A 26,210-nucleotide genomic window follows, 5' to 3' on the forward strand; every position below is an offset into this window, starting at 1 on the left:
GGTCTGCAAACCCCCAAGGCCTCCCTCCACATCAATTTTCTGATCAAGGGCCCTATACACAGTGCGTGATACGAGTATAGGAAGGCACGGACCTGTTGTTACCTCAGTAATATATGGCGCCAGTTGCAACCATAAAGTAAGATCATGTATGTGCTGGAAACAGATACAGTGGAATCTCGGTTCACGAACGTCTCGGTACACGTACAACTCGGTTTACGACCAAAAAGTTCGCCAAACTTTTGCCTCGGTTCACGACCACACACTCGGTATATGAACAAGCCAGTTTCCGGTGCTGCTGAGACAGAGAGAGAGAGAGAGAGCCTGTGCGTGCAGCTGAGAGGAGAGGGGGGAGGGGAGACTCACGTGCTGCTGAGAGAGAGAGAGAGAGCCTGAGCGTGCAGCTGAGAGGAGAGGGGGGAGGGGGGCTGGCGTGCTGCTGAGAGAGAGAGAGAGAGAGAGAGAGCGTGAGAGTGCGCGTGCAGCTGAGCAGGGAGCCTGGGTGTTTGTGTCAGTGTTATTCAATGTTTTTACATTAGTTTACTATTACACTGTGCATTCTATTGTGCAATTAACTATATTTGTGCTTAAAAATCTTTAAAAATATATATTTACATACAGTTCGTACAGTCTGGAACGGATTAATTGTATTTACATACAATCCTATGGGGGAAATTGCTTCGGTTCACGACCAAATCAGTTTACGACCAGAGGTTTGGAACGAATTATGGTCGTGAACCGAGGTTCCACTGTATATGGAAAAATAAGTTGGCAGAAACAGATATACCTACTATAAATACTATAAAATCTAGTATTAACGAACAATGCAAGGCACGTTTTTCAAAAATTCAAAAAGATATTTGAATGCTTATTAAGTGCCAATCGTTGTAATTTTTATTAAGTATTTGTTAGTAAGCATCATCACAATATACAACATTATATGACAAGGATAATGTGGAGAACACGGAAATGTAAGTATTATGATCTGACTACCACAAAGTTTTAACAAGGTTAGATCTTAAGATGTGTCAATGCAAAACTGACTCATCTGTCACTATTATTTTTTAGCAGATTTTATTTCATGACATCATATTGAGTAGGCAAAAAAAAATTCAAAGCAAATGCAGAACCTGGCCCCAGGAAAAACTTATAGCAGATACAATTACTAACACACTTGAAAATACCATCACACCTCTTCACTAAATCCTGAATGACATACCACAAGGCTTAACTTTCATCTCATAGCCAGATGGATAAATCGTGTTAAACTGGAATAATGATTTTCCATTTGTTCATCACCCTAGTGTTTCAAAAACCACAGAAATTATCTAAAGGTATTGCATGTGGCTTGGGAATAAATTCAGGACATAAAAAGCTATGTTTTAGCCTGTTACCTGCTGATGAGCTAAACTTAACTGATGAGCTAAACCTAACAGAGATCAAAAACCATACATTTCCTTTCAAAAAAAACTCTACACAGCAAAGGAATTAAAAGATATTTTAACGTCAAGTTCTGTGACATATGATGCCTATTTAAGATAGTACCATGAACATTAAGGTATTCCTGCTTTCTATCAAAATACCTTTTACAATTATTTCTTAATTTCTTTCATTCCTTGTAGGAAGGAAGCTAAAATGCAGTTTCAATAAATATATAGTGCTGGGACTCTCATTATTTTCTTGAGCCTAATTATTATTTTGTGTATTAGATTAGTCATTTCAAAACCACGTTATATTCTGTGTTTTGATCTGTGCCTGGCACATTGCTTATATTTTGCTTAATCCCTATTTATATACTCATCTCCCTGTCAAATTGTCTATTAAAACCTTCAGGCCATACTCTCTCTTTTTAAGTATCCAAAAGCAAAAAAGAATTACCTAAATATTTATCACAAAAGCTCTTTATTTGAATTTCTCTGTTAACCCAGCCATCCATTTTCAAATCAGTTTATCAGTTAAGTGTCTTCAGCACACTTATGTTTAGAATGCAAGATGAAAATTAGTACTCCGAGGAAATCACAGGAACAACAAGCAAACTTCACACAGTCAGTACCCAGTTAGGATTCAAACTTAGCATTCTAAAGCAGTGAAGCGGGAGAATTAAGTATTGTGCTTCCCTATTTTCATTACTATTATTGCAACTTCTGGAGTGAGATCTTTTAAAATTGATTTTGAAGGACAAAGTACTATTTTACTTATTTATGAGCAAGCAATCAGACAAGCAATTAACTGTAAACTGCAAAAACTGGAGTAGCTGCATGTTAAATGAATGCAGTTTATTTCCTGGCTAGCTGTACAATGCTAGTGGTAATTGACTTGCTTTCATAATACTAGATCTTATACACTGGAAATAACATCAAAAACTTAATATTGTTACACTACTTTTTTATCGTATTATTGTTATAAAAAGACGCAGATTGCAGTAGCAGTTTCAACTTTTATTCTCTGTTCAGATGCTGGGACTGTTGTAACAGAAAATGAGCAGTCTGCTTTGAGGCTGACTGAGACAGGGACGTAAAGGAGCAGTGCCACTTCAAAAGTTTAAGATGCACAGACAAAAAAGAAAATTTTGGCATAATTATTTTTTCATTGATATGAGTTTGCAGTAGACATTCCTATTTTAATCTATTCATTAACTGAACCTATTTAATTCAGAATTACTAACACAGGGAGCCAGAGCCTGCTCAAGTATCATTGGATAATGGACTACACCTCACACTATAAATGTAAGTGTAGGTCATGTCACTTGCAGAAATTCTCAGACGATTCTGTACTTACAGAGATGTATCAATAAAGGGGTTGAGACAGAGTATAGGAGTCACATGGCGAACTTTGTTTCTTGATGCAGAAAGGATTGTCTTCAAGTTAATATCAGCAAAACCAAGGAACTGGTTATTGACTTTGGTTGCATCAAATGGCCTCTATGCCCGGTGGCTATTGAAGGAATAGATTTAGAGATGGTGCACTCCAGCAGGTACTTGGGGATCTATATTAATAACAGGCTAAACCGGTCTCATAACTGAACTGGTCTCAGGACATATGCAAAAAAGGGAGAGCAGGCTCCTTTTTCTTTTGGGTAGTGACATCCTTCACATATTCCAGAACTCCATGATGGCCCATGTGATTTTCTATGCTGTGGTGTGCTGGGCTAATAATAACATCACTTCAAGAGAGGTGTACCGAATCAACAAGCTTATTAAAAGGGCAGGCTTAGTTATGGGGCACACTTTTGACCCTCTGCAGATAGTAGCGAAGGAGAGAATTACAACAAAACTTGAGTGTCATTATGAACAATGCTGCACATCTACTCTCTGACACTCTTGCATGTAGTACTTTCAGACAGCTATTCAGCAGAAGTGTTGCAAGAAAAGCTACTAGGGCTTCTTTATACCAATGGTAATACACCTGCATAATGCCTCACTGTGACTAACACTGCTGAATCAAAAAATTTTCTTTCTTTTCAGACATTCTGGTGAGTGTTCAGACCACAGTTTTTATGTTTACTTATTTATTACTTGAGTTTCTGTAAAAATACAAATTTCCCTTTGTGGAACAAATAAAGTTCTCTCTCTCTCAAGCTTTCTCAAAGGAAGCCTAATTAGTTAATTGGCTATACCACTACCCATGTGATCTTGAACCAGATAGGCAAGTTAGAAAATAGACAGATTCAACCAAGAAGGTAGGTGTATCAGATTATATTCGGGTATTTATTGGTATATTTTGGAGCAGGTGTGAGCTGCAATTCAAAAAGAACAAATTTCCAGGGAGCATATACCCCCTGCTGGGCACAATAACACAATTAGCAAATGATCTTAATTAAGCATGATCTGACAAAAGTATGCATATAACTGAAAATATATCAATAACCACACCTGTTAAGAAGTATCTGCCTTTACAGATGTTATTGATTAAGTGAATTTTTAAAACAATACAATCCAAAGTAAGGAGAAATAGCAGAAGACAAAAAAGCCTTTATTACTATTCTAATCCTCAACTACTGTACCATCTTACCATCTGTTAAATTAATGTTAAGTAGCCTAATAGGTGGGAAAAAGCACAAGCTTCCACATTAATTATATCTGTGCATTTCTAAGCAAAATAATGGAAATGTTATATATATCATATGCAAAATGTTTTGACTATTGCAAATCCCAATGTGCTCTGTACTGCAGACTAATTCTGAGGAATACAGTAATAGCACTTTTATAATTAGATACTATTGTGTGGTGAATGACAAATAAATATACTACCACACTTATAAAAGCTATTTTAGTAGCTGCAGACTCTTCAAACAAACTTTCTCAACTCCTTCCAAACTGTGGATAATAGTTACCTGGTTGTGTAGTCATTTAAAAGCAGAAAGTAGCAAAACACAATCGTGGGCATTAGAACACACAGCTATTCATGGTAAATCACATTTATGAAGTGTCAGTGAATGAACTGACAGAAATATACTGTAGCGTTTTTATGCATCAAATGATACATTTGTGTTTAACTTTTTAAGTGTTTAAGATAAGCTTAGGTTTTTACATTACTGAAAAATAAAATAATAAAAATATACATTTACTGTTCCGTGATAAGTAGGCTAACCAGTTTTTAAAAATTTGTCACAGTTAAAACAGTTTTTGCAGATTATTCTATCACCTAATGGTTGTACATCAGAACTTTAAAAACATTGTACACATTTACAATGCAAGCAGTGTTTTACAAATAAGATTTTTTTTGTATTTTGAAGTACTGTATAAAGAAAGTAAACAATTTTATCAATTTAATAGGGCCTTCCTTTTAAGCCTTTAATGTCTTTTAAGCGTCTTGCCAGGTCTATTTTATTTTAAAGAGACAAAGCTTGTAACGGAGCTCCTTTGTAAAAACAAAACCTTTTTTGTCTTTACGATACAAAAGAACCTACATTTGAATAAGCTTTTTTTATTTTACTCTATTTGCTTTTCTATTCACAATATGTTTTAGAAGAATACTTAAGTGAAAAGAAAATACAAGCTCTGAAATTTCAAGTTTCAAGTTGTAATTTACTGTAAAATAGCATTACTCATTTTGTTCTCATAAAATAGGCTAGGAGTACTTTAATTTTAATTCTAAAAGGAATATAAATGATTAATCAAATGCTATGCCAATGTATTTTAATATAGTTTCTTTACATAAAATAAAATGTATTGACATTGTTTCCACATTTCAGACTGAAGCATTCCATTCAAATAATCATGAAATCAAGTCACGTTCACATATAACACATGAATATCATGAAATCAAGTCACGTTCACATATAACACATGAATATTAACTGCTATAGTATATACATAAATTGCTAAAGCCTATGGAAAAAGAAAGAATGGTTTATATATTAGACAAATGGGTAAAAGGAAAAAAAGAAAAAAACAAAAGGAGAACTGTCATTAAAGGTTTTTGGTAGTCTATGTTTTTGAAAAATTGTTACTATGCCACCTCCTTATGAATTCTTATTAACTTACTGTATGGAGTAGACTGCATTATTTTTGAAATTTTAAATGCTTTATTTTAAATTGTGTGCATAAAGTATGACTATTTCTATTAATGCTGTCATGTTTATCTTCAAATTGTTTGTATAACAGCTTTAATATTTACATCTGAAAATCTCAGATCTGCGGGTGGGTTGGCGCCCTGCCTAGGATTGGTTCCTACCTTGCGCTCTGTGTTGGCTGGGATTGGCTCCAGCGGACCCCTGTGACCCTGTATTAGGATTCAGCGGGTTGGAAAATGGATGGACGGATGGAAATCTCATATGCTTCAATAAACAAAACATTACTTTGGTCAGACACTTGTGGTGATACTCACAATCTGGTGACTATACAACTGGAGTTTGTTCAAGTGCATGTTACTTAGTGTGCTGTTTGTATGTATACACCAATTAAGCATTCAGAATATTCAGCACACTAAGAGGCGCTTGATCTGGTGCTTGAAAAAGTGCTTGAAAAAGTGCTCTCTATTGACTCTGTAGTCCTACTGTAACATTTTCACCATTTGAACCCAGATGGTGAATAGTTATTGAATTTCTTTGCTAGTCAAAGTCTGTCCATAAAAGTCAAAAGTACATCTGATGTCAAAATATCTTCGTCATTAAGTTAGCGATGGACTTGACTGTATTGTATTGGGCACTCAGATAAAGAGAGGTGCTGAGCTGTCAAATGGTCATCTCTTGTCGGTGAACTAACTCATTTTTAGGGATCATCTGCTGGACAAGACCTGGAGAACTGATTACTTGGAACACGTAGCAGATACCTTGCTTCTTCTACATTTTGGGTGACTCTGAATGAAGAGTGTATACAATCTAAGTAGTGGAGGCAGCTTTAAGGAGCTATCGCCAGAAGGTTGTTGGTGCCTCCTATGGCAACAACCCTGGGACCAGTTGGTGTACACCAGTAGTAATGGATGCTGTTGAAATGAAAAAAGAAATATTCCTTGAAACATGAGTAGGAGGCTTTCTAGATATGATTGGGAGCTACATGCACGTAAAAAAGTATGCATCTTCTGGCGATTCCTTAGATAATGACCTTTGGATAATCTTGAAGCTGTTCTTGAAAATTACTCAATAACTTGGGTGAAATTTCAAAAATTCTTACATGAAGTGGACTCACTGTCCACTGCATTGAAACAGGCAGACTTTTCAGGTTCCCATTTTTAAAAAGTTGGACAAAAGAGTGTTTTTCTTCTGAAAATCCTATGCCAGTACACCTGACCATGGTGGAGTAGCAGAGTTGCATTTTTGTACAAACCTTTTGATTTACTGGGCAGTCTACATGCACATCCTCACCCATGTTCATACATTGTAGGAAGTGATAAAAACAATGAGATCGCTTGAACAGAAACTTTGCCTGACAGCTGAAAACTCAGATCTAGCAGAAACAATGTGGATTTCACTCAGCCGTTGGAATACTGGACAAACCCTTTACTCCTGTACAGATATTGATTAATCAAGTTAATATGTGCTTCACAGATCCAGAAAAACATTATTACATTGTACCCTGTAACATCTCATGGGAGGTGCTTGAAGAGACGTGAACTAATGATCATGTCTTCTCTCTGAAAAGAGTGGCTCGTTCATTTCAGGTAAAAGGTGAGCAGCAGTTCCAAGAGAAAAAAGTTCCAAGCATGCTGGAGCCTTCCTCATGAAAGAGGGAACTGGTGCTGAAGCAGCGGTTTTGCTGACTTTGTGCCAGACTTTGTACCAGACCATAGTAATAATATGAATTTAATTTCTCTAAAGTCTCGATTTATCAGTCAGTCTACATTCCAACCTTGATCTATGGCCATGAGCTCTAAAGACAGTGACCTAAACAAATGGGACTGTGAGTTCAAGTGTCTGAAATGAGATCACACTGTCAGGATTGCAAGGCTTGCCCTCTGTGATAAGGTGAGAAATTCATCAATAAAGGTAGACCTTGGAGTAGAACCACTGATTATCTAGACTTGAGAGAAATAATTAAGAGGCTAGGGTATGTAGAATGGTTAGAATTTTCACTTGGCACATTCAATGAAAAGTGTTCAAAGTATAGCCCAATGGGAGAAAACCCAACAGCAGACTCAAGCCTGGGAGCATCCGCGAATTCCTAAGAAGATACTGAAGGTAGGATGGTGTGGTCAACCCAGCTCAGTGCGTTGCGACTGTGACCCTGTTCAGGATAAACAGAGTTGAATTCATGATGCTGAGATACACTTGAATGATTAGCAGGAAAAGAAAAACAAATGAAACAAAACAGAATTTAAAGTATTGCCCAAAAAAACTAATTAGTCCCAAAACTAAATGAAAGCAAGCATTCTAATAGTGCAACTTTTGGTTGACAGTTGGTAAACATAATGCAACTGAGAGCAGAGATGTAGAATGCCTAAGCAGTAGCAAGATGGTTTTAAAGAGGCAACTGTTACTTTCATTTGTGTGTTGCTCTGTTCACATATATTTGTCAAGCAATCACATGCTAATGAAAAGCAATTCATGCTTTGCAGGCATGATGCTTTTGCCATCATCCTGCATGGCCAAACTGTAAATGTGTCCTAAGCTGCAATGAAGTTTACAAAAACAAAAAAAGCTAAAGGAAAACAAAACACATCACAGGAAGTTTATACGATGAAAACTATCAATCTTTATCTTATCTGTCCAGAAAACTTTTCCCCTAACATGGCTGGATGACCACTGAAGCTTTCTGGAAAGCTTCAGATGGCCCTTAATTCTTAGAGAGTAACAGTTTCTTTGTTAAACAGACCAATAGACAGTTTCTGCCATTTCTTTCAAGGTGACTGCAGGCCTCAAAATAGCTTTCATCAAAAGTATTTCTTGTGCTGATGTTAAGTGTTCATGAAAGTCCTTTTCTAGACAGTGTCTGGGCAGCATGATGTAGGTTTCATCTCTTGATTACAGAGCCATCACTTGTTAGGGAGGGATCCAAACATTCTGATAAGTGTTCAATAAACATTACATAATCTATTCATTTTAATTTCTTAATTCTGACTTTTGTCCTTTACTTTCAGTTTGAATGCTGTTCCTTTAGATTTACTATACGATGAATTATTTAAAAAAAATACTAGCATTTCTTCCTCACAAAATGTGACTCAGACTTCACTAGAGTACAGGCAAAGAGAGACCAGTTATAAGGAAGTTATTTTCCATATACTTTGGAATCTCTTTTGACATTGATACTAGAATGTATTAAATGTAGGATGTAGCCTGATTCAAGAAATTGTAAAAAATTGTGTGAAATTTAAGGTGATAAGGTATTTTACTCATGTTACAGTTTTACTAGTGTGGGACATATTGTTACAATTTTTTTGTACTAACTTATATTTCATATTATTTTAAGCAATACTGCAAACTGGTACAGTTTTTATTTCGTATTATTTATTTATTTATTTATTTTTTGTTCTTTATTTCGCCTTATACAATTTCTTGCATTAGGAATTTGGTAGTTTTCGCATACCCCTTGGGGTCAGAGCGCAGGGTCAGCCATTGTACAGCGCCCCTGGAGCAATTACAGGTTAAGGACCTTGCTCAAGGGCCCAGCAGAGCAGTGGCCTTTTTGGCAGTGACGGGGATTCGAACCGGCAACCTTCGGGATACCAGCGCAGCTCCTTAGCCTCAGAGCCACCACTCCGCCCTAATATGATATGCATCACACTTCTATAAACAACTATTCACATCTATACTGTTAAGTAATTATGGATAATGGTTAGTAAAAAAAAAAAAACAATAAGGCTATCCACACACTGTGCATATATTAATTCTGGGTTTCTGAAAGTCATTTTATGAGATTTTACAATATGTTCATGAATAGATAGTTTGGTGTTTACTTTGTCATTTATTACTGTACAATATAAAAATGTTCCTTAAATATTATTAATTTTGTGGAAAGTGTTGTTTAAAAATTTACTGTGACAAACCTTTACTAAGATTTACCACTGTATTAAGGCATGTCTATCGTTTTTATGAATTTTATTCATTAAATAAGGCTGGCAAATAATTAAGATTAAATATTTTTATTTATCTGTATTTTTTAAACACACCTACTGCATTCTATTTCAGTGGGTATTTAAAATACTGCTTTGTTCATATTCTTCACATATATGTAGCTTAGATATACATTGTTCAGAAAATTAAGGGAACACTTTATGGATATCTGTCTTTCTCAGCATAAGCGATTGTGAAGCAATTTCACCAGCTTTGAAATGAAAGTGACAACAGGTGCACTGGTGAGGCAACAGCAAGATAACCCCCAAAAAGGGAATTCTTTTGCAGTTGATGACCACAGATAATTGCTGTCTACTTATCCAAGACTGAGGGAATCTTCTCTAGATTTGCATTCTGCTAGTGTACTCGTCACTACTGGTAGCATGAAGTGGTAACTGACACTGATTCAGGTTGCACAGGTAGTCCAGCTCCTCCAGGATGGCACATCCATGCATGCCATTGCATGAAGATTTGCTGTGTCTCCTAGCAAAGTCTCAAGAGCATGGAGGAGATACTGTACCAGGAGACAGGGCATTGCACAAGACAGCATGGCTGGGATGTAGAAGGTCATCAACCCGGCAGAAGGACCAGTATTTGCTCCTTTATGTGAGGAGAAACAGGAGGAACATTGCCAGACCTCTTCAAAATGACCTACAGCTAGCTATTGGTGTGCGTGTTTCCAGGCTCCACGAGTGTGGCATGAGGACCCAATGTCCTCTAGGGGAAGCTGTGCTCACAGCCCATCATGGTTAAGCTCAATTGGCATTCACCACAGAATACCACAATTGGAAGCTGTGCCATTGGCCCCCCCATTCTCTTCACAGATGACAGCAGGTTCACACTGAGAAGTGAACGAGTGTGGAGACACCATACTGAACATTATGTAGCCTACCACATGATCCAACATGACTGGTTTGGCAGTGGCTCAGTCATGGTCTGTGGAGGCATATCCTTGGGGGGTCGCACAGACCTCCACATGCTAGGCAACGGTACCCTGACTGCTGTTAGGTACTGGGATGAAATCCTCAAAAACACTGTGTGACCTTGCGCTGGTGCAGTGGGCCCTGGGCTTGTAATGGTGCAGGACAATGTCCGGCTTCATGTGGCCTTGCGCTGGTGTAGTGGGCCCTGGGCTTGTAATTGTGCAGGACAATGTCCAGCTTCATGTGGCCAAAGTGTGTAGACAGTTCCTGGAAAATGAAGGCATTGATGTCATTGACTGGGCCTCACAGACCTGAATCCAATTGAGAACCTCTGGGACGTTATGTATCTGTGCATCCGACGCCACCACGTAGCGCCACAGACTCTCCAGGAGTTCGCCGATACCCTGATCCAGGTCCGAGAGGAGATCCCCAGGACACCATCTGTCATCTCATCAGGAACATGCCCAGACATTGTCAGGAGTGCATATAGGCACATGGGGGCCATACACACAACTGAGTCACATTATGAGCCCGATTTCAATTTTTGACTTTGACTTTTGGTATGATGTTATATCCAGCCCTGAATAGGTTGGTGATTTTGGTTTGCATTGACCATTGTTACATCATTTTTTGATCTCAATGAATTACATAGTATTAATCAGTAAAGATTTTCCACTTGAATATTTCATTCATCAAGATCCGATGTGTGATTTAAGTGTTCCCTTAACTTTTTTGAGCAGTGTATATTGCTTTTTCTTTCGCAGTCACAGGAGAGTAAAGGAGCAGTGTTACTTGTGATCAAGAAGGTGGTGTAATTTAAAGGAATTTAGATGGGAAATCTGATTATATTCTTTTGTTCCACACAGAGACAGAAAAAAACATCAGTGATTTTACCAAGTGAAATTATGGTGTGTAAAGTTATTTAAATGTAAATCTGTAATGAGTGAAAAATAGAACGTCATTGCTGTGTTTCATTTTTATAATAATGTGCTGGCAGTAACAAGACACAGAGACTCAATCTCTTGCACAAACTAAAATAAACCATTCCTGAGAAAGAACAAACTGTTGGTGGGCTTTGACAAAGCAAACTAACATGATCTGGACAAAAGGTTCTTATAGTGTATGTGTAGACCAGAAAATAAATATAAACCCATGCAATGGAAAATGCCAGAAGATGACAAAAAAGATAAAAGGCTAAGATAGCAAGCAAGAATGAAAGTACTTACAACAGAAAACAGAGAAACCTCACTTGTTCTGAAGTCCTGAGTGCACACAACATAGGAAAATTTGAGGAGACAGAAAATTCAAAGTAGATATTGTTATAATATACATGAAAACTGAACACTCTGTTGAGTGCAATTTTCCATACCCAAGGACTGACATTTTGATGTGCACATGTTTGTGAATAGCCGCCTTATCTGAACCTTCACAAACCAACAACAACCTCTGCCTGTATTATCTGTATATTTTTGAGTTAAGGTAAAATTCTGTGCATCACCTCAACTATAATATTCCAATCAAATAAAATACAAAAGGCAGAGGGCTCCTACATAGATGTAGAGAAAGGTTTTAAGAGACCATCTATATCAAATTCAATTATAATAATTATTTCTGAAGATCTCTTACAAGGACTGGCATGTTCGACTTATGCTGTGTAAGGAAAGACAAACACAAACAAGGTTAAAAATAAAAAATAAACTGTGTATACTCACGTAATTAACCTTGATTTAGTGTTCTTTGGGGACTTTCGCATTTTCTCTTCACCTTTTGATAGTGTGTCCAGTGTTTCCAAATCCACTTCTTCTCCATGTTTATTACTCTGGGAAATGCCATCACCACTAAAATTAACCAAGGTCTTGGAAGATTTGAATGGGTCCACAGAATCATCATAATTGTCTGGGTTAAAGTTGTAGGATCCTTTAGATACAATGTTTGAATTGTCAAATTTGCCATTACCTCCTAAAGGATTAAAGTTAGGGTCATCCCACTGGCTGGGGTCAACTTTACTGGAAGATTTAATAATTGGGGTCTCATCCAAGTCCTGGCTAGCAGCCAGCTCTTTTTCATTTTCCTTATATTCTGCTGATTTGGTTGCTGTAGTTTGCTTTTTAGGAGTGAGCTTGCTAACTAATTTTTTACCAAGTTTTCTGGAAGCAGGCCTTTTCACTTCTCCACCTTCATTATTATCTGTGAAATCAAATTCTAACTTCACTGGCACAACCTTGCTTACATCCAGATCTTGTGGTGGACTTGTCTGAGAGGGTGGTGGGGAGTTCTGTAGCTTAGAGCCACCAGAAGTAAAGGGATTGATGCTTTCATTATATTCACAGGGGTCAAAGTTGTAAGATACTTTTGGAAGTGAAATTTCATATTCATCTCCCTCATTAGAGTTGTCTTCGTCTGCCTTTATTTTAAGGCAAGGCAGTCTGTTCTTTCTAGTTTTTGTTTTATTCCCTGTAGATTGAATAGCAGTCTCTTCTTTCTGTGGTTCAAGCATGTCAGCTTTCTCTACAGAAACTCCTTTTCCATCCTCAAACATTGATGTGTTTTGGCATTGGGGTAAGATGCTAGATGCAAAAATATGGCTGTCTGTGACCTCCATGTTCTGGACAGCTTTTCCCTCAGTACAATGTACAATTGTTAATGGTGCTGCCAGACATTTGGCATTATTCAATCTATCTGTATTGTCGATCTGAAAACTTTCCTCATTATTAATAAGATCTTTGTCATGTTTGCTTTCATGTTTGTTGAAATTTTTATCCAGATAACTATTCAAAAGTTCAGTTCTGTTTGAGAGTAGTGCATCTCTTTGCGACTCTGTAGAAAAAAATAGGAAATATTCAAAATAATTTTTTTTTTAAATTAATTACTGTATACACATAATTTGCATTAACAAAGTTAACAGAATATTATTATCACTTGGTGCATTTCTGACTAAATTACATCATATTATACATATTTTGAATAAACCGTTATATTTATATTAAATAATGATGAATTATTGTACATACAATATGCAGCAGGGTAAATGTAATACTAATTTTGTTTCTTAGCACTCCCTTTAATATTAGTTCACTGCCATTATCCAGTGCTTCAAAAATAGGGATTTCAAATAATTTTTATACAATATGATATGAAATGCTGTAGTTTCTTTGCACATATCTGTAATTATAGTGTTTTCACATGATATAATTAAATAAAAAAAAGAATTAAATAAAAACCAACAAGTGGCAATAGTGTTTCAATACTCTACAGCAATCTTATTGTAAGAGAAAATTAAATTGATCATCAAATCTTCATTTAATATACTATAGTGCTTCTGATGTAATCATAACAAAAATGAAGGTATTCCTGTTTCTGGAGTTTAACTTATTAAGAAACTTGTTCTAGGGCACATGGTGAAGTAGCAGTGATATTTGCTCCAGCAGCTTCATATTTTCAAAACCAAAACAACCTCTCAGTCATTAAACATTCGTTTTTCAAGTGGAAATTAAAAAAGGCTCTCTTTGTGTTATTTCTCTTCTTGAGAAGAAACAACTGGTGGCCTACCTGCTATTTATCTAACTTCTTCGCTTTACCTTTTCATCCATCTTTTTCAATATCATACATCATGAAGTTTTTAACATATGGTAAAAAATGAATAGCTTCAATATAGACAACATGTAATACACATAAATTAGAAGGCAGATATTTCCAGGAAAATTTGGGAATTAAGTTATTTGATCATAATATCCACATTGACACTCTTGCAGAAACCCACAATAAAAAAATTGTAATATATTAAGTGATTAAACAGAAACAAATGTAAGGTAAAAAACAGACTTCTCTGAGATGAAGTGTTTTTATGGTTATAATATCTGATATAAATGGCAGTATTGTTTTACAAATTTAAAAAAATTATTTGCAAATGAAATAATTATCACTGCTCTGTTTGTGGTTTCTGACTAATAGGATCAATAGAAAATAAATGGCTGCTTGTTTCCTTATTACCATCTACTTGTATAGCACCAACAAGCATCAAGTTGACTATCTAACTTAACTTACTAAAGGAGGTAAAAGCATTAAGATACCCAAGTCTATAAAGGATACATATTCACCTAAAAGCTACTTTTCCTGCCAATTTCTCATACTGATAGAGGAAAGACTATGACGTTAAAAGGTGTATTGCATACACATATATATAACTGGATGCATTGTAAATCACTTTATTACTGCTCAAGTGCATGTTAAACACTGACATTAAGGACAATTTTCCTCAGAATTCAAAAGACACAAGTGTACTGTTCCTCAGGTTACAAAATATGCTTTTTATGATGGTAATGCTTTTCTTCTAGGTGGAAAGTCAGGTACCTGGAGGAACATATTCAGTTTTGACCTGAATTTATTTTAAATCCATATCGTATTTGGGTTTTGTGTCCCAGAAAAAATAAGTTTTTTTTAACTTTGACCAAATCACCATATGAATGCTGTCAAAAATCTGAATTTACACACAGTTATGTTTTATCTTGTACTGCAGTTGAAAATAAAAGTGCAACCTTATTTAGAAATACTATTCGTTAAATGTACACCTGGTTGTACTCTGTGTATAGTTTTGATTTTTGTATTCATGTATTGCTTTGTAATTTGTTTTACTGTTGTGCTTTCTGTCTATGTAGACTATGCATTTTATACTGATACTACTGTAGATCCTGATGGGTACAATAAGATTCATTCGTTCATTCTTCTTTCTTTTAAAAACAAAAAGAAACTGACATTTTCAGTATTACTTGGACAGCATGATTCTTTGAAAAAAGTATAACCAAAAACTTAATGAAATAAAAATAGTTACAGTAATTGATAAAAAATAATTTTATCAACAAAATCAACATTAAACAAGAATACCACATTTTGAACTAAAAAAAACAAAGTCTTAGTTTTTAGGAGCAATGCTATTGGTAGCAAAATGTGACTTACTATAGGTTAACTGGCTACTCTAAACTGGCCCCAGGAAGTGCAATTGTGAGTTCATGTGTGTATGATTGGGGCCTGCCTTATACCAAATGCTGCTTGCATAAGCTGCTCTGGGAACCCAAGAACATTAAGCAGGTTTGTGAATGTTATGTTCATTTGCATTGTCTAGACTAATGGCTCTCAAATTCATTCATGGGGACTTAAGATGGCTGCAGGATTTTGTTCCAGGCACCTTCACAATCAGTGAAATCGTTTTACCTGTAACTGATCTCATTTAATTAACTGTTCTCTTAATCTGTATTCAGAAAAGCACAGCAGCATAATATTTACATTTATAAGATATTTAGAAATATTTGTGTTTTTGCAATAGCTTTAAATATGCAACTCTCTGCATTTTATTATATGTAGTTTGCTCTAATAATTGTATTACAAAAAATAAGCAGGACAGACATCTGGGCAAATGATATTGCTGAAAAGGCTGAAAATACTTTAGCATTAACTAATGTGTTCATTAGTAGATAAAGGATTAAAAAACACCTGGAATATCAGAAGAGAATCAGGATGATAAAATTTTAAAAATCAAGTTAAAAGAACTAAATTACTCCCTGTAACATATGTACTGTTTAAGCTTGGTACATTCTAATAAAAAATTCCAAAACTTAGTTTTCTTATTTCTGCATTGACAATAAAAACAAATAGTTTGCTTAATTAGAACTGCCTAAACCAAAATATATTGTTTCATCTGATGCAGAATATATCATTCACTAAAATGATAAAGTATATTCCACAAGCTTTGAGAGCCGAGATTATTCTATGCTCTACCCAGCCAGAAGCTGTATTGCCAGACACAATAACTGTTGCTGACTGGGACATATTTAGGGCCCACTCTGTTGACATTAGTGCGTTTACAGAAGTGGTAACAAGTTTTGTTAGCATTCTTACTGAGAAAATTGTACCATCACTCACAGTAAGGATCTTCACCAACCAGAAGCCGTGGCTAGATAGATTACACGGCTGCATTTAACCTAGGACTTAACACTGGTAATATGACAGAATATAAGGCTGGGTTATATAACGTACATCATGCTGTGAAAGATGTCAAGCAATGATACCGGGAATACATGGAATCGCATTTTCAGGTAAACGACATAAGACGCTTATGGGTCGGCATGCAAACAATTGCAGATCTAGGAACTAAGTCCATTAAAAATACAAATGCTGATTCATCACTGGCAGCAGAATTGAATGTATTCTATGCTCATTTTGAGAATATTAATCAGCTGGCAATGACATCATTCTTTTATCAGGAAGCGGTGAGGACAGAGGTGAACCTGTGTTCACCATCTCAGTGTGTGAGGTACGAAAATCTTTTCAGCGTGTAAATGTCAGGAAAGCTGCAGGTCCTGAAGGCATCTATGGGTGTGTTTTGCATTGCTGTGCTGATCAGCTTACTGAAGTTTTTACTTTTATCTTCAATGGGTTTCTAGCTCAGTCTGTGGTGCCAACATGCTTAAAACAATCCACCATAATCCTGGTACCAAAAAATAATAAAACCTCTTACCTAAATGACTATCGTCCTGTCGCCTTAACATCTGTAGTCATGAAAGTGTTTGAGAGACTTATTAAAAACTATATTTATTCCTCCATCTCTAGTTCCAGCTCCACTGATTCGAGGCATTTTGCATACTGCCCTAATAGGTCAACAGAGGATACCATCTCCCATATGCTGCACACCACCCTTACACACATAGACAGAAAACCTGGAAATTATACCGCCTCTGTGAATGGATGCTAGACTTTCTGACAGGCGACACAGGTGGTCAGAGTGGGAAAACACATCTCTGACACTATCATCCTAAACACTGGAGCCCAACAAGGATGTGTTTAAAGCCCCCTGCTGTACTCTATGTATATCCATGACTTTGCAGCCACATTCAGCTCTAATTCCATAACAAAGTTTGCTGATGACACTGTGGTGCTGGGTCACATCTCAAATAATGATGAGACAGCATACATGAAGGAAGTAGAGAACCTGCTCCAATTCCATAACAAAGTTTGCTGATGACACTGTGGTGCTGGGTCACATCTCAAATAATGATGACACAGTATACATGAAGAAAGTAGAGAACCTGGCTTCATGGTGTTAAGCAAATAGCTATAGCTAAATGTCATTAAAACTAAGGAGCTGGTTGTGGACTTCAGTATAAAGCAGCAGCAGTCCTATACCAATGGGATCCCAGTGGAGAGAGTAAACACCTTCAAATACCTTGGAGGTAATATCTCAGATGACTTCAGGTGGACTTTTACATGCACAAGCACTGGTCACAAAGGCAAGACTGCGGTTGTATGATTTGAGGTATTTCAGGAAATTTAGGTCATCCCCAGTGATACTTAATACTTTCTATACAAGAGCATACTAACCCAGAGCATCACATCCTGGTGTGGCAGCTGCTCAGCTCAAGACCTTAAAGCTCAGCAAAGAGTGATTAAAACAGCAAAGCATCTCAAAAGGTTGTGCTCTGTCTCCTGTATAGGACATTTACAATAAGATATGTAGAACCAGAGCAATCAAAATTTTTAAAGATACTTCACCCCTGATGAACTGTCTTGTTCAGCCTACTGAAATCAGACAGACATTTCCTTAGTTTTATGGTCAAAACTGAGACAATTAAAGAGGCTTCTACCCTAAGGCCATGCATCTTCTTAATCAGGACATGCCACTGCTGCTCAACCCTTATTTATCCAAGTATTTTTTTATTCACTTATTGACATAATACCCCTATCATATTCTCTATTTATGTATCTGCATCTACATTATATATATGCTTATATTATTTCTCTAATGCACAGTCTGTTGAGGTCATAAGGCTTTCATTTCACTGCACATTGTATATGTATAATAGTGTATGTGATGAATCTTGATCTTGAATCTTATTCCAAAGCACAGAATAAATATGGAGAAGGATGATTAGTCCTGACCAATATTAGTACCTACGCAGGTCAAAACTGTGCATTGTCACATTGACAGATCAAGAAAATGAAAGTAGCACATGACAAATGCAGTATATCTCCCACATAACAATTTCTGGAAAGTGGTAATGTAATATTTTTAACAAAGGAAAATAATTTTTCGTATTTGTTTCATTTTACTTAACCACTTTAATTTTCTTTTGTTTGTGGCAGAAAACAATAATGTGAATTGAAAACCAAACCAAGAAATAAAACACTAGTATACCAGTGATACAACTGTGAAATAAACGACAGCTTTATACAATACTGTGTATGGTATTGTATTGTATTGTATTTACTCTCTTTTTTTGACACCCACTGCACGCCCAACCAACCTGGAAAGGGGTCTCTCTTTGATCTGCCTTTCCAAAGGTTTCTTCCATTTTTTTTCCCTACAAGGGTTTTTTGAGAGTTTTTCCTTGTCTTCTTAGAGAGTCAAGGCTGGGGGGCTGTCAAAAGGCAGGGCCTGTTAAAGCCCATTGCGGCACTTCTTGTGTGATTTTGGGCTATACAAAAATAAATTGTATTGTATTGTATTGTATTGTACAATGTATTTCATGCTCATTTCCTATGGGGTGAAATCTGTACCATCTGGTTTTACTCAAGTCAATTCATGTTTACAGATACTGTACACTAGCATTCAAAAGTTGGTAATCTGGCCTGTAATTTTCAAATTGGTACTTTTTATCAAGTTGCCGTTAAATTGATTTAGTAATAAGCTCAAACATTACTAATGTTGCAAATGGCTAACACAGCTTGAAATGACTGTTATAATTTCATATTCTCATTGAGTGCAAAACCCCATTTTTAGCAGCATTTTTAGCAGCTAGTATCCTCAAGTTTAAATCCATCTCCCTCAACATATCAGAAAAGGAGTGGAAGGTAGCAATGCTGAGAATTCACTCGAGCTCCATATGTGCAAAGCATACAATTATTCAACTCAAAATTATATATCGAGCACATCTGTCTCACTTAAAACTGTCCAAAATGTTTCCAGGGCAAGATCCAACTTGCAAATGCTGCAATCAAGTTCCAGCCTCACTGGGTCACATGTTTTGGGCCTGCACCAAATTAACATCATTTTGGACCAAAATTTTTAAATGCCTTTCAGACAGCCTTGGTGTCACAATCCCTCCTAACCCATTAACAGCTGTGTTTGGTGTACTTCCAGATGGGCTTAAAGTGGAGAAGGACAAACAAACTTTGATTGCCTTTACTACACTATTGGCACGTAGACTTATCTTTTAAAATTAATCTATTTGTGTGATTTCAAAATCAATAAAATTATTAAAAAAAAAAAAGTTTAAATCCAAACAACATCTACATCTGTCATATCACCTATGTCCATATAGTCGATCTCTTTTCGCTGTTCCGTTATTTCACCAAGTAATAATTTCCGTTGTTTGCGCTAATGCAATCTTTACTATCATTTTTTGAGACTTTTGAATTTTAGTACTTTCATTATCTGTAACCTGCTCTGCATGTGCATCACGCCAACGTTTTTGAACCTCTTTATGATGTTCTACTTTGTCTACTCTTTGTCTTTTATTTCTGGCCCCAGGCACGGTTAAATCTCTTGGCACAAAGTCTTGTCTCGCTGGACATGAAATTATCTCTCAGAAAAAGTCTTGTCCCCTCCCAGGCTAAAAAGTTTTGTCTCATCCCAGGATTTTTTTATATAATAGAGAGATATTGCAGGATGGATATAAAGGTGAAAATTAGATTAAATTAGACTGTCATCCATTGCATCTCTTTGAATCTCATTTTAGTCTGAATGCTTGTTAAGGGAAACAGAAACAGTTAAAAGTTTGAAATTATAAAAAGCAAGTCAATTAAAATTAAAGTAAAAAAAGGACATTCCATTAGCAACAGTACTTGGTTACAAATTAAAGTGGCCACCAGGATTTAAGTTTGACACCCCACTGTAGAACAATGTAAAATTTATTAGTTATTCATTTGCAAAAGGTTGAGTTATTGTCAGATTTTCCTGAACTTTCTTTGGGTAATGGGACAGTGCCTTCCCACTGAAACCTGAAGTGTGAGGAATTATTAAATGAACACATTTCTTGCTAACACTGAAATATTTTTTTAATTTCATGCTCAATATCATTTTTGACCTGCCACTGCATTACAGTATGTGTTTTAACAACTTATTCACTGCGTTAATGAGGAGGCCTATTTACAACTAGAAGGGATACCTTATGCTGGCCAGGTGGAATAAAGTACAGGTGCAATTACTAAATTAATTTCACAGAGGGGAAAAATTGTGCACATCTATGGGAATCTCTTTAAAATTTAATTTGACAGAGATGGGTTCAATGATACAGATTTACATATTGGGCAAACAGAAATTCAGGTTATATATAAATAAAGATGCATTTTTTAAACAAGGTTTTATTGTCTGATTAGAGATATAAAAATAGTACACTGTAAAGCAGTCACAGTCAATGATCCACAGCTTTGTCACTCTGCCATAAGGCTACACCATTGAAATTAAAATTTACAATTCTTTCAGTTTCCCATTGAATCAACATACTGTACATGAATGTGGAGCTATTAATTATTTTCCATTGCCATAGCAGACTTTTCTGTCACAGATTTTCAGCATCAATAGCTGTGCCTCAAATGCACATGAATATCAGTTTGATTATCAACTAAGATTTCTTCCAATTGGAGCTTGCATGTTTCCCTGTTAACATGATTTTCTTCAGAGAGAGAAAGAGAGAAAGACAGAAGTTGTGAACATGTGCTGATAGTCTGTTGCCGCACCCACCACATGACAAACCACCTGGATTGGGACCCGAGTGCAGTGGGTGACACCTTAGTACCACACTGGAACAATGCAAAGTTTTTTATGGTGGCTGGATTGCCAATCCTTACTCCATTTTTTTTCTCCACAGACTAAAACCTTGCTCATAGGCTGATTGGTTCTATGAAAATAGGTACGAATGTGTGGTTGAAAGTGGTCTGTAAAATACTAGCATTCCTTCCAATTGCTGGTTTCTGCTTTGGGTCCATTATAACCAGTTATGGGGAAAACTATGTCCAGATGTTGGGTAGATTAACTCTCATCTCCTTTATAAACTCAGAAATAAAGTGAGAAAGGCAATACCCTAATAGTCAGGTTAAAAATACCATGCCAAGTTGAACTAAAGTACAATTAAAGCTTTGTAAAAAAATTGAGCGGTCTAGAATTAACCTTGAAGATCCAATATATTATTCAATTTCTGAATTTTTCCTTTAAAATTCCTTAAGTAATTTACATTTTCGAGGTTCAGATTATCATTTCAGATGATTATAGTTTTTACTCTTGGAAAGTTGGCTGTAAACAAGGTTATCATATGAATAACATTTAAATATTCTCCATGCAGGGAAACAAGGTTGAAAGGGGTAGCAAAAGGAAGCTAATAAAACCAGTCAATAGCTCTCATGGCATGCATGCTCTTTATTCCTCCTGCAGGCATCTATATCTGAAAGTGGTTTCGTTTGGAAGAATTAAAAATTTAAATTTGTTTTTATTAGTGTAAATAGTGATATCCATCACTAATTGCTAGCTCCTCAGTATCAACAGCAGATGAATCTTTTAAAAAGTAAAACCTTTATATATTAAGAATTAATTTCTGCATTACATAATAGCTTAACTCCCTCTTAGTGAATGATGACTACAAGTTAGGTTCACTTATTTACTGAAAATGACTGGTGCTGAACCTCTTAAGGCAGAAAAGATACCACTAAAGATAAGCCTATAATCAACAGACGGTTTATTTCAAACGAAGCTTCATTTGTAAAAGAATGAAAGCTTAGAATGCTGACCTGAATTTCAATGCTTCGGTTTCCATAGAAACCTGATCTTGAGCACATTTATGCATAACTGCTAGTGACACCAAATGCAACTTGGAAAAATCTGTTTGGTCTGTAAAACAATGAAAATATATACAACTGGCCAATAAAAGGCAAGGTGACAAGGGCCTATGTGCAAAATGAAACAAGCCATTCATACATTAAGGAAACTGGTGAACAGGCATTTTAGCGATTCTTTGACTTTATTGTGCTTTTTTTTGCCCAAGTACCTCAGGATGTATATGTTCCTTGGGGGATGTGACCACTATCAGTCTGCCAAGTAATTTCTTGTGGCAACCTAAAGCATGCATGGGAAAAAAATACTTTCACAGACAGAGGACTAGTTTCCAAAATAAATAAAGGAGATAATCAGAGGTTATCAAAGGTTACTGTGTCTGAAGCTGTCCTACCATAAAGACAGGATTTACCTGTAATGAAGTTTCTTTCAACTTGGTCTAACTATGTATCATCTGCATTTTCTGGATTTTTAATTACCTGTATAAAAAAAGAGTATAAAACCTTTCCCCTTTTCACCAGGATTCTTTTGTTCAAATAACACTTTATGCTTCCAACCATTTATTCTTGGCCACTTACAAATTTGATTTTTATTTGAATTAAAAAACTTCTGAGTAGATAACCTCTTGCATTTTTTAAAAACAAAATGACATGGAAGAAAAAGCCTTAAATGCATTTGTACGTTTTTGAATGTGACAGCACTGAGCCAGAATATACTAATATGAATAACAGATTTTCTTACTTTGATCCTTGTGAACCCTACAAATACTTCCCATTCAAAATGGATGGTCCCAAAAATAAATACTATCTCTCAGACCTGGAAGAGAGAAAATCTAAAAGCACAAATTGGACATCTGATGTAATCAGACAGACAAGTAAACATGGATAAGTGGTTTAGGAATGCACTAGTGACAAATCAGACCTTATTTGAGATTTTATGTTGACTGAAAACAGATGGCTTAATGAAATATCTAGGGAGATGAGTTTGAGTCCTGGGTTGGTCAATACCTGTTTGAGCCTGCATATTTTCACTTGGTCCTAGTTTCCTCCAGTGTTATCAGCTGAGCTACTCATTAAAGAAGCACACATTGAAGGCTGAAAGTTGAGGTTATTAAGATGTGCAATAGAAATGCATTTTATACAGTTTACATTTATAGATAATGATAATAAACTCCAATACAATTCTTCAATGTCATAGCAAAATGTTGTTTCTGAATATCTGTGAAAAACTACAATAAAAAATACAAATTACAGTATAATACAAATAAATTAAAAAAAGACATGGTGTGTAATACTAGCCTGGTAACTTCTTTTGTGGATTCTGCATATTCTTAAAATTTCTGTTTGGAACTTCCCTATTTTGACCCTGTATGAGAAGAATGCAGTAGCGTGCCTAGAGATTAGTATCTCAACCTAGCCTTTACAGCACCCTGATTCCATGGCTGTACTATGTAATCAAGGTCATATTAGAAAATTAATGATAGAAGAGATAATTACACAAAATACAATACTTCAGTTGCAATCAGTAATATCTTCATTGCATCCAGAATTTTTAGATCTGAACATCAGCAGCATAAATGAAAGTAAACATGTAGTCACTAATTTCAATTGCCATTATAAATACCTCAATAGAGGAACCAATCAAGTAAATAATAAAGTTGCTTCTATATAAATATGGTCATTGAGAACTAATGTAACTTCCACTTCATTATGTTTTATGTTTATGTGCAAAAGTGTCAGCAGAACAATTTACTGATTATTGGCTACCAATGCTTAAAGAAGAGATGTAAGTGATCTACAGAAGTGGCAATTGTTGAAGCATATTTGTTAGATGCTTCAATGTTGCAGGCTGCTAAATTTTGTGATGTCTTATGAGGAAGTGCACTGAAGATGGTTTAAATAAATACTAGGGGGCTCCGCCCCCTGCTCGCTTCGCTCGCCAACCCCTGGTGTTGGGAATGACAAAGAGCGTAATGTATGAATGAGATACAGAATAGTGTGACGGTGTAGATGATGCAAATAGAAAGCAAACAATAAAGTGTGTGGCACAGTGTAAAGGTTTATTGGAAAATTTCTTTGTACACGCCGTTTAAGTGTAAAAGGTAATTCCAGGTCAGAACTTGTAAGGTCAATGAAGATGGTCATTATCGTGATCAGAGTCAACTTTGTCAGAGCTTAGAAAGAGTTGTGTCTCTCCAGGAAGTAATGGAATGACTTGGGTATTTATGTTTTCCACATTAATATTTTTTGGACATAATATAGTGCGTTGTGTTAAAAGGGGCACTTGGTCTAATGAGATTGCTGTTCCAAATCTCTCTGTAACTAAGTCGTCGCAGATAAAGGCTTGAGGAATTGTAATAATATGTGGCTGAAGTCCATCTGTATTGGTGAGTGTACCATCTCTCAGTTGTAATAAGCAATTGTTATGATCTGGTTCTGGACATCGTATCTTTTTTACTAACTGTATCTTTTGAAAGCAATGCCAATTGTCTGCGTATTTTAAGGTGCACTGAACAATAGCTGAGTGCATGGCATCTGGAAGAATAGCTAATCACTGTTTAAAATCTCCTCCTAATAAAAGTACCTTTCCTCCAAATCGAATATTATTATTCATAAACGTTTGTAGAAGTTTATGAATGGTGTTGAGTAAGTGACTTCATGCCATTGTACATTCATCAATAAACAACATTTTTTGAAGACGGATGTCACGTGCAGTGCCACTGTTAATGTTCATAGTGGATACCGATTTGTAGGATCTAATGCAGTTGATAAAGATTTCACTTTCAGGTACATCGTCAGTTAGAATCTTCTGTAGATATTCAGTATATGAATGTAAAGAAGGCAGTCTAATTTGACCCTTTTGACAACAACGTCTAAATGTATTACTTGTATTGCCAGTTGTTTTCTTCAGGGAAGTGAACTGAATGACAATGATTGCAAATGACATTCATTAATCCGAATGAATTTTCCTGGTGTATGTTTTGCTTGTGCCGTTTGAGAGGCGCGTTGTTGCATATGTAGTATTTGGGACGTGTTGTTTTGGAGCTGTAATCGATTTGCCTGTGCTGTGTGAGACGCCCGTTGTAGCCTTCCTTGCCGTTAACGTATGTCTGAGACGGGAGGTGTTTCGTTTTGAATCCGTGCCTGTTGCGATGCAGCACTTTGATTGATAGTTTGCGTCATGTGGATCCAGGATGTAGATTTGTGCATATTTGCGTTGTTGATTTGTTTCAGGGTGCACTGTTCCAATGCGATGCAGTATTTGTGCACATATGGGAAAGCAGTATGGGCCATTGCCTTTTGGTGGCCTGATATTTACTAAAAGCAAATGAACTATTGTAGGATCTAACGCAGTTCATAAAGTTTTTACTTTTAGGTACATCGTTAGTTAGAAGCTTTAGTTGAGCTTTGCGTTTTTTGGAGTCGAGACATTTTTTCTTTTAGAAATATGGATAAGTAATAAGAAGTATTGCACTCACTGTTAATATGGAGACTTTTCTGCGGTTTGAACGGTTAATAGTGCCTTATTGTAATGAGATCCACCTATGCTGCATAGCCGTCTATTTTGTTGTTTCTTTCGTGTTCATGTGTGTTTGTTCCTGTTATCCTTTCCTTTTCGTTTTGTACCCGTGACCGTGTATTCATGACTTGTTTCTTTCTCAGCATCCGAAATATGGATAAGTAATAAGGAGGGTCGCAGTCACTGTTAATATGTTTCCTTTTCTGCAGTTGAACGGTTAATAGTGCTTTATTGTAAGGAGATCCACCAATGCTGACACCTATGCTGTCTAGTGTGAAGGTGCTGACGTTCACTTTAGAATATGTGGCTTTGGGTGTGACTTCTTATGGATGTGGGTGGGGGGGGGGGGGGGGGGGGGGGATTGTTGTTGCGCGAGCGTCTTCTTTCTTTTTGTGTTCCTGTGTCTTGTTGAATCCCCCTCTTTGTGTGTGTCCCGTCCCTCGCTTGAAGGGTCTGTGGGGTGGTT

At 36.2% G+C, this 26,210-nt stretch overlaps 1 protein-coding gene across 5 annotated transcripts in view; it reads right to left on the reverse strand.

Annotated features, from left to right (window-relative positions):
- Positions 1-26,210, reverse strand: part of tacc1 (transforming, acidic coiled-coil containing protein 1) — a 117,000-nt gene that overhangs the window by 17,128 nt on the left and 73,662 nt on the right. For 3 of the 5 annotated variants that reach the window (XM_051922090.1, XM_051922083.1, XM_051922087.1), the window contains exons 3-4: positions 12,123-13,227; positions 11,637-11,672 (exon numbers count right to left, since the gene is read on the reverse strand). In XM_051922090.1, coding sequence (XP_051778050.1) covers positions 11,637-11,672; positions 12,123-13,227 — 1,141 coding nt within the window. The remainder of the gene's footprint in view (positions 1-11,636; positions 11,673-12,122; positions 13,228-26,210) is intronic. The other 2 variants (XM_051922096.1, XM_051922085.1) reach the window with 1 other exon arrangement.

This window comes from Erpetoichthys calabaricus, chromosome 1 (genome assembly GCF_900747795.2).
Source record: "Erpetoichthys calabaricus chromosome 1, fErpCal1.3, whole genome shotgun sequence".
In the NCBI taxonomy this organism is placed as follows: Eukaryota; Metazoa; Chordata; class Cladistia; order Polypteriformes; family Polypteridae; genus Erpetoichthys; species Erpetoichthys calabaricus.